The sequence below is a fragment of the Anopheles darlingi genome, chromosome 2 (genome assembly GCF_943734745.1).
Source record: "Anopheles darlingi chromosome 2, idAnoDarlMG_H_01, whole genome shotgun sequence".
Classification (NCBI taxonomy): domain Eukaryota; kingdom Metazoa; phylum Arthropoda; class Insecta; order Diptera; family Culicidae; genus Anopheles; species Anopheles darlingi.
In genome coordinates this window covers 30,114,403-30,124,402 of record NC_064874.1, presented here as the reverse complement: position 1 = coordinate 30,124,402, position 10,000 = coordinate 30,114,403, and the positions used below count along the sequence as shown (strand labels likewise).

The window sequence follows — 10,000 nt, the reverse complement described above, 5'->3', positions numbered from 1 at the left end:
GTGACCTTTAGAGAAGCCTAAAACATATAGAAACACTATCGAAGGATAAATAATTTGCCACCAGGAAATCGATTCCACTTTAAAGTGTTGCCTAATTAAATGCTCAAGATCGCCTATCACATTGCAAGAACGCACGAAAAAACGGCGGACTGGAATGTGGAAAATGCTGCACGATTCGATTACGATTTGTGATCCATCACGAAGAATCGAACCCTTTCCTTTGGGCGCCCATCACCCATGCCTCGATCCCGGTACTGGGTGCGCGGAAAACAAATTATAACACTAGAAACAAACAAATAAAATATTAAAAAGCCAAATTATGCCGACGCCGACCCTTTAATTAGGAATCGTTTTCTCGTTCGTTTGATAAATTGGCCTACGGTGCCGCGGTCGGCACCAATACGCGCCCCCAAAAGGGGTTGGTTGCGCGTTGGCCACAGCAGCGCCCAGCCCAGGACTCATAATTTGATTTTGTTTGAATAGTGAAATCGGACCTCGTCGAGGGTTTCCGCGTTCTTTTGTCGGCGGCCCGTCGACCGGTTCGATTTTCGTGGCCCATCGTGGTCCTCTTTCTATTCATTTTTCTTGGATTTCTTTCCCCTTTCATTTCCTTTCCTACCTGCTACAGATACTCCTCACCACCTAACTGCTGGAAGATCATAGCCACTGGCCATAGGAGTGGCCCGAAATATCCGCGGGGCAATTATTCATTTCGGGACCGACGAGCGTTTCGTGCGTTGGCCGCCGAGATGTGTGATTCTCGGAGACCGGCCACGCGTGTGTGTGTGCCCTTCTTCTTCTTCCATTCTAAGCCAGCGCGCTCCCATGAGAGAAGGGGAAGAAAAATCGAAAAATTTAAATTAGAACTGAAGCCTATGATCACCCCCCGAAGGCTAAACATGTTAAAAGGAGCGAAGACCGCGAACGTCGGCGGCCAACTTGCAGGATGCCGGACCATTTAGCTTCAGCACGGAGTGCGGGTTTCCGAAAAGGAGCGATGATTACGGTTGCGTGTTCAAACGTGTGTGTGTGTGTGTGTGTGTGTGCAATCCAAAAAGAGAGAAAGAGAGAGAGAGAGAACGAATGAGCAGGGACGAGCATCGATCTGTTCCACGGCGACTCCACGAAAGGATTGAAGATGCGGCCGAACGCAAGGGGCCGCCAGTCGTAAAACAAACTGACCGAGAGTTTTTAAAAGCTTTAATTTTCGGTTCTGGCGGCCGCGGCTGAAGTGTCGGCGACTGTGGCGACCGATCGCCTGCGGGACTTGAGCCGCGCCGCGGTCCTTTTTGTGAAGTGTGAAGAGTGTATGTTTAGCGCACCGAAACTAGGGCAGCGGCAGGGGTAGAGTGCGGGGTCACCTCCATCTTTCTGCCACCTTCGTGATGCCACTCTGTCTCTCGAGATCATACGAGTACGGACACGAAATGTGCTGAAAAGACGGATTGGACTGACTGACTGACGGTGGACGAGACCGATCTGAGTTGTTCAGGTTTTGAAAGATAAGTGAGCCGGTGAAGGCTTCGGCCGGTTGCACGACCACGGCCGAGCTTCTGGCCGAACGGAAATGGGTTTTTGCAGCGAAACACACACACGCGCATAAAAAACCCAGTCAGCGGCCGGTTTATAGCATTATTATTTACAGCATTTTTCGATGGCAGCTCGCAAAACGAACACGCCATACATGCCGTCGTGCACTCGTCGAACATTAGACGGCGCAAGCATTACAAGGCTTCTTCTGAATTCTGAGTCCAACGATTCCGGGCCGTAAGGTGGCTTTAAGGTGTGAGCTCCTGCAGTAACTGTTTGTATCCTCGGTTTCGTGAAAATGGAAACATTTGCAATTTCGCAAGCGCGCTTGTAGACGGAAAAGCCACCGTGCTGCTACCCGAAACGAAACTCAGACGATGACCAGACGCAGAGTGCTAAATCAAATATATTTCCATCGCTCAAGCTAGCACGTTGCCGCTTTATTGACCGAAACCCAACGCAATAAATCCCGTTCCCGGTGTGGCCTGTGTGTGCGGTTACATCTTGCTCCTGCCAAAACAATGGGAAAAACAGAGAACCACGGTTGCAGTGTGTTGGTCCAGCCACTTTACTCTTCAAATTTGGATGAAATGCATGTTCGCACCATTTCAAACCTTACGATTCGCTTTTCGGCTGGCTGTAAAGATGCCAAAAATGGCAAATATTAGTTAATGTCCTTACCGTACCAGAGGGGAAACGCCTCGAGCACACACACACACACACGCACACTCACATGGCACTCAAATGGAAATGTAATGAGCCATCACCGGAATAGTGAAACCGGGTTTCAACCCAATGTCCCCCCCCCCCCCCCCTATCACTTTTCCGGCCACTCTCGCAACCGTTGCTCCCGAAATAAGACGTTTCCGATTAGGCATGGCGTTTGATTGGGCTCATAATGTCACCCGTGCGAGGTTGGTGTGAGGGATGGCCACATTTATTTCCAACGCCCCGCTGCCTGCCAGCCTGCCAGCCTGCGTGTAAGCACGTGCGGCCAGGTTACAGATTGCATGCCTACTCCACAACCCATAAATACCGAGATGGTGTCGAAAGAGGGAGAGAAAGAGAGAAAGGGAACCGGCTGCGGTAGCGGCTCAACAATACCCACAATGCTTGGCCGCATTGCGTCAGTACGGCAGTGGCAGCGGCAGTGGCGATGATGATGATGATTGCGTCAATTTGTCACCGATCCTTGGATAAGTTTCCCTCCGCCCGTCGTTTCTTTTTTTTTTGGTTCTCCGCTCCGCTCGGTAAGTGCTACCGCCTTGATAATGGGATGGCCTGACGTCCTGGCGGGCCATCACCCTCGATACGACGTGGCCCAAACAGCGGCGTTGGTCTATGATGGGTGAGAAACCGAGCTGAAGCACCCGCAAGCGACCACACGCACTCCGGTCGGACAAATAGATTGCTTTTTAATTTACTAGCACTACCGGCGGCCGCTCGTTGGCTCTTGGGAAACACTATTAAATTGTGATTAAGTGATTAAAACACAATAATGCAAATATTTTACTTTTTTGTCCGTACAGTCGACGCCCTGCTGGAGATGGAGAAGAAGAGGTCGCTTAGGGATGACGGATCGTTGCAATGGGCATCGAAGTGCAACGAGGCTAGCTTCCGTATTTAGTTTACCTGGATGAAGTTATCAGACAATCACTATTATTGTTATTATCAATTTTCCGTTTACGCTTGCAGTTTGCGCTCCTCGCTGTTCAAGGTTCCAAATGACCAATCTGGCCATCCCTCACGCTCGTAGTCGTTATGCTCATCTATTCCAACTGGCATTATGAACAATGGCCACACGCATTCCAAGCATCCGCACACCATATGCGTTTGGGAAGTGTTGTTAGTGTTTGGATCATTGCCTACATGACCGTCGCTATGTATCCATTAAAATGAAACAGCAAAGGATGAACGGGGGATTTCCTATTGAAGGTTTTCCAAACCGTAACGAGAAAACACGCCCATAAGCAAGAAACCATTTATAAGTTGAAGTTATCGTGATGTTTTAAAAAAATCTACGACGAGTGATAATGAATTGGCGAACCACACACCTTGATTTTCTAGTTTACGATCGCTGAAGCCGTTCGTTCGAGGTTTCTACCCCCTCCAAGTGACCGATACTGGTACAGTCTGGGCCTTGTGGCCTAACGAATTACTTCGCTGGTTCCTACTACTTCAGCCGTTCCACCATCCACCACTCTTCGGCTCCAGTTTTGTGTCGTTTTATGGAACAACTTTTGCCATCCCATCTCACACAACTGAAGCGCACTGAAGGGGGTGCACAGGGGAACAAGAAAGAGAGCAGTTACGCGCAGCTCCGACAGTACACGATGTTGTGAAGGTGTGAAAACAAAAATACAACCCCAACAGAAGCTCGTAAAAGCGGAAAAGATATTGGCTTATGGTACGAGCGTGAGTACCGAACCGATGGCTGTTGCTTGCCAGCACGATCACCTTTACGATCGTACCAACCGTCTAGCCGCTGCAGAATGGCGCAGACGACTGACTGGTTTGCCAACTCGGGGGCCAAACAGCGATGTGAGCGACGAGGGGCTAATAAAACAAACTGTGGAACTAAGATCCGTACCATCGCTGACTGAACCAACTGGTTTAACCCCCAGGCCCAGGGGCTAGCTCCCCGTTCCTGTGGTCTGTGAGGACGTCTTCGATTAATGAAATGTTATGCCCCGGCTGTATATAACCTGCTGCGTTTGTTCTCGACTCTCGACACTCAAGTGGCACTCTAGAGCTCGCTGGAGGTTCGCTTCGTGGCCAATGTTTACACGTTGACTCATCGCGCCTTCGGTGGTGGTCCGTCCGAATCGCCGTTTGCTGGCCATTCCATGCCAACCTTGCTGCTCGCCGGTTGCGGATTGTTAATCCATCATCCGTCAACCCTTTATTGCCTCCGAACCGGAAGCCTGCGTTCGGATCGTTTGGGCGTAAACGGTCTTACATCGCAACATGATGCTTTGGATTCAGCAGAATAGGACCATTGCTCGGTTACTATCAGCTCGTTGGTGTCAAGTTTAGAGATTAGGGAGTTGCTTCAACATTCACTCGACATGCTCTAAGTTGCATGTTTTCAATTAGAATAGATGCCTGGCATGACAAAACAATACATTCATTAGGTGAGACATTAGGAGTTTCCAAGTAGATACCGAGAAAGCAACTGGATTTGGATCATTTGTTGTCAACTCAAGAGCCAGAGCAAAAGAAGCTACTTACAGAGTACTTAAGCTGTCACCTAACAGCGCATACGAAATGGACAGCAGTCAACATCGTGAGCGACTTGCCGGCTACATGTCGGCGATAAAGACCAAGTACAAGACAATGAATATCTGCAACATTTTATTAGAAAGTGATACTCGCAAAGCTTATCCCATTCGCCCATCAAAACTGACTGCGCATATGTTGGATTCACTCGACATCACGGCGAGAACGTATGACGGGGAAATCAACCGGATCGTCGTCCGAGAACAGCGGAGCTCGAATTGGTCTGTACGCTTGGAAGAGATTCTTCATGAGCGGATAGGCTACTCCACACTTCCCTCTGTAATCGTCCAAGTCCAGCGAAAATGCGTATATTCCGGCCAACCGTTCGGACTGTGCGAACTCGACCTTTTCATCCAACGAGTTGATGTTCTCGTATCCAACCCACTGATTGCCCAGGAATGCGTACGGACACATACCCTGCGCGTCCCACTCGACAGTCCACGTTGATTGTTTCATTTCTTCGCAAATTTCAAAGTAAGCTCTGTATCCGGGGTCACGCGTGTAAGGGCCCGAAGTACCGGGACCGGTAGAACGAGCAGCCAGGCCGTGCGATCCACTGTCCGCCAGTGTGTACGTTCGGCCAAACAGTGGGACACCTAGGACGATCTTATTCGCCGGGCATCCGTTGCTCATCCAATGCCGAACACCTCCTTTCACGGTGTAATCCTTCAAATTGTCCTTATCGTGAGGCCGATTGTCCATAGCGCTGTGCACATCGGTGAAACCATTCCACGATCCACGCAGATCGTATCCGGCAATGTGCACAAAATCAGCAGCCCTGCAAAGTAAAACAGTGTTCCTGTTAATAGCTTCCATCCGCTTAACGACGACGACGACGACGACGATCGATACTTACTCGCACAGGCGACTTTGATGGTAGCCCAGATCGATTCGGTAACGATCCACTGACACCTGTATAGCCACTTCCCACGAACCATGGCCAGCGTTCTGGAATTCACGCTTCATCTGATTGACCAGCAGATAGAAGTTATCCTTATCACTTGCAGTGCCACCGCGCTCCGGGCTTCCAGGCCACACCCAAACGATCTCGATACCATCGAAACTGTGCCGCTCCATGAACCGTATCGCGCTGGAGATGAACGTTTGCCGCGCATCCAACGATGAGGCCATCTTATGGAACGCATCACCACCGTGCGCCCAACCACCAACCGCCACTGATAGCTTCAGGTCCGGGTTCGACTCCTTCAGTTCGGCAAACTTCTTAAATCCTTCCTGTGCAATGTCGAAGTTCGGGTTCGAAGACTTGATCTCGAAGCTCTCCGAATCGACGGCAGCGAAATTGTACGTCACATGGGTACACAAATCGACCGGTATGTCGCTGACTTGGAACGAGTACTCTCCTGCCCGATCCGGTGACCAGTTGGTAAAGTAACAAACCAAACGCGTTTCCTGCGCGAAACAGAGGCTTATCGGTGCCAACAGGAACACCACCAGGTAGAGACGCCCTAGGTTTTGGGACAAGAAACAAGAGATCGTAATTGAACCACATTAAACTCACAGCTTTCTCCATTTTCCTATTATTTACCGGCACTAAACATCTTGGAAATGCTCCTTCTACTCCTGTAACACCACTGATCTGGCAGCTGTCTGGTGCGAGACTAAACAAACTTGTTTTTGAACTTCTGGCAGCAGGTTCAGCTGATGCCATTGCCAAGAACATTCTGGCACACAAAGAAGGAGAGAGATGAACCACCGAACTCGTGTATGCTATCAGCATTCAAAACTGGTACGAGTTTTGTTGTTTAAAGGAACCGAGATAGAGGTTATCAATTTGACTCTCGTTCGATTCTAGTTACATAACAAATCCGGCACGAGCGTGTCGGTTTGAGTTTAGCATTTCTATTCGTCTGCATCGGTGTTCAATTCCAGCTTGACCCAGTTAACATGCACCGGTTATAACCGGAAACTAAATCGAGGAAAGGAAGAAGTAACTGAGGCGAACAACATTCAATGTGTACAACGTGTCTCCCTAATCAGATTTGTAATCATTTGTTATTAAAAATATAATTCGACTTTATGCTTGTGAAAACAAATATCTGACACATCGTTATACTATCGCAAGAAAACTTCCGTATCGTGCTGATGCTGATAACTGATACTAAGGCCCGCGATAAAAACAAGGTGTTAACAAGCTGTGTAAGGAATGTTATCTTTTCAAATCAAACTCTGTTTTATTTATCATATACATTTTCTTCACTTTCACTAACATGCAGATCCCGAATAAGTAAGACCACATTTACGAAACACTTCATTTGACACCTTGTTGACGGGAAAGCCGGCAGAGAATGAGGGAACGGTTAAAAACCATGGCAATCGACCATAATTTTCTCGTTTGTCACTGTTATAACCACGAACCAAAAGCGACTCGGTGGCAGGCCTTCTCCCGTAGCGTCTTTGCAATCGTAGCCACTTCCACATGCCACTTCGGTTGAGCTGCATCTGCTCCTTCAACATCGTCGGCGATCGTATAAGCACGGAGCGGAGCGAATCGGGAGAAAAGGTAAACGTACCAGCGCCATCGTTCTGGCCGCCTGCCGACGGCCCAAATTAAATTATTATATTTAAATGCGTTTATAAATAAATTTTACACATCAGCTATCCATTGGATTCGGTAACGGGTGAGTAACGACGGACGGACGGACGGAGTTCCATGAGCGGCTGCCAGGGTGCAGCATCAGCTCGGTGTGGACGGCGGCCGCTTGTGTGCTCTTTGTACGTGTAAAAATGAAATAAATATTTATCGTTATTATTAGCTGGCTTTTAAAGCGTTCGTGTGGCGACTATTTAAGTCCGCACGGCCTACTTGGCGCTGTGGTTTTGTCCAGGGCCCGCTCCCTTAAGTGCTCCTTCCTCGTGCGCACTTGCACTCCCTTTGTGGACTAACCGGCGTGCCGCTACTCGGCTTGGCGTTCGCTTCACATCAGCACTTCCTTCCGTGCACCAACGGCGGCAGACAGGATCGTCGTTGATTGTTTCGACAAATGGGACCGCATACCGCCTTATGCTTCATGCATGCAAACGAAACCGCAGCCTCCGCGACCCCATCGCAACCTCGTTCTCTCTCTCTCTCTCTGAAGGCCACCTCGGCACTCCTCCTCGATCCTCCGACGGCAATTACTTTCGGTCAACAGTAATTGGCATATCGTTTCTGGAAGCGGTCTCCGCTTCGGCTCGTTCCATTGCACACTGCTCGTAACGATCTCTTTGACACCTCGGGGTTTAATTTTGGGCAAGGTCCTGATCCAAGACGTCAGCGAGCCACCGCAAATTAATAATGCCACGGCAGTGTCGAGTGAGGCCAGCACCGGCGAACGACCCGGGCTGGACGTCGATGGGCTTCCAGTTTTCTTGCCTACGGCGGCTTACTTTCATGCTGCTGTTGCTGCTGCTGCTGCGGCGGCCGCAAAGTAGCCGACACCATGTTCCCTGCTCCTGATCAGATGTCCGGTGACAGATGCTAATGTTACGGCACGGATCCACAAGGGATCCTCCCTCCACTCCCTGCCCTGATGGAGCGAGCTCAGCAAATACTTACGAAAGGGTTTATTGAAAACCCCTTTAATCGATGCACAATGTGCGGTTTCATGGCTCATACATTCGTGTCGTAGTAAATTAGCAAAGGTTAGACATCATAATACATAGACAGGTAGACAGACAGTCAACCGGTGCAACGTCATTGTAGTGGCTGAATCAATACCAAAACATGTCAGACAGTGGCGTTACATACATTGAATTCACGCATGTTAATAATATATGATTCATGCAGCTCATAATGGGATAGTTAGTTTAGATCTGATACAACAAAAGTATAGCTAACGTAAATACATATAAAGTGCCTCTCATAGAAAGGGTTTTAATCAAGTTTGTTCGCTTGCAACGCTTTCATCGTAATTTAATAATATAATATAGCAACACTGTTCATATGTTGCCGACTTTTCGAAAGTCTATGAATAGAATGAGGATGGCAATTGAATGTTCACATGCAAAGTTCTACGACAAAAAAATCAATCCTTCTCATACATGTATCACAAGTCCTCCGCAGTTTCAAATAAGTGCGCACCATTCCAAACAGAAGTTCCATTGCTATGATATCCCTTCAAGCAAACTTGTACCACATGGGGCACCAGGAACAGTGTAGTATATAGCATAAAGTAAATACACCTTTGGGCACAACGGTGCCCGCTAGAAATTGATTCTAAAACAAAGGAAACATGTTTGCAGTGGCGCACTCCAACCGCAACGCAAATAAGCGTAAACAGCGCGACCGAGGCTCCACCTTCATTTGGGACATGCGTGCTACGAACCATGTCTGCGGCTGTGTGCGTAGGAATCGATCCACTAACCGGTTAGTCCTGCCGTGGTGGAAAGCGCGCCGTCGTCAGGTGAAAACAGCTGCCCACCAGCACCACCCTCCAGTCTGGTGTCGGTGTGTTGGTGCCTTGAGCAATCTGAGCTACAATTGAGCCACAACATAGCCCCCCGCCTCATCCTACTCCCTCCTCTGGTGTCCTTTGCAAACGCAATTCTTTTGCCGATACTCAAAGCGTTTTGTTACCTGTAAGTGCCTCTTCAAGTGAAGGCATTTCAAAAGGCTCAGCCCGTGCAGAAAGGGAAGGAGTCGAGTTTATGGTTGGAATAATTTAAAAAGAACAGATAATTGACTTCTGTTTTCAGTTCAATAACTGTTCAAAGACTTCTCTGACTGGTTCACCTTTTAATGTAGATAATTGAATTAATAATCGTTTTGTCGCTTCAGTGGTATTTAATAGCTTTGCTTTGATTGCAGATGTCGTCACAAATCAATAATAGCGATTTCATTTCTTCTATTTAAATTGCCGTTTCATAATTTACCGATAGTAAAGCAATCTATTACACATGAATATATGAGCCATTTAATGCTTCAGGAAATTTTTAGTTTGACGCTTTAAAATTAAGCTTTGAAGACATGTTTGAATACAGTAAAATATCAGGGTCAGTTATATTAGCTTACATAGTAATCAACCTTACTCAACAGTTTTGGCAGCTAGCAAAAACTGAACAAAAGCTAGGCCGCTTAGGAGCCGAATGGAAACGAACAAACCGTTCGCCGTGATGTGGTTTGGTAACCGGTCAGCGGAACTTTCAGCACGGATTATGGTCGTAAATCAACCCAAAATTATACTCTGTAATT

General features: G+C 48.1%; 2 protein-coding genes across 2 annotated transcripts in view; both read right to left on the bottom strand.

Moving 5' to 3' along the window:
- Nucleotides 1–10,000, bottom strand: part of LOC125949769 (26S proteasome non-ATPase regulatory subunit 8) — a 594,091-nt gene that overhangs the window by 70,140 nt on the left and 513,951 nt on the right. The window lies entirely within an intron of this gene.
- On the bottom strand, nt 4,881–6,388 carry LOC125949751 (endochitinase-like). The gene is made up of 3 exons (XM_049677076.1): nt 6,356–6,388; nt 5,666–6,275; nt 4,881–5,587 (listed from the first exon to the last, which is right to left on the bottom strand). The coding sequence occupies exons 1-3, from the start codon at nt 6,366–6,368 to the stop codon at nt 4,954–4,956; spliced, it is 1,257 nt and encodes a 418-aa protein (XP_049533033.1). The 5' UTR covers nt 6,369–6,388; the 3' UTR covers nt 4,881–4,953.

Coding starts and splice junctions, on each gene's coding strand:
- LOC125949751 (XM_049677076.1), bottom strand. Junction 5,588..5,665: donor CATCAAAGTCGCCTGTGCGA/GTAAGTATCGAT, acceptor TTTACTTTGCAG/GGCTGCTGATTTTGTGCACA.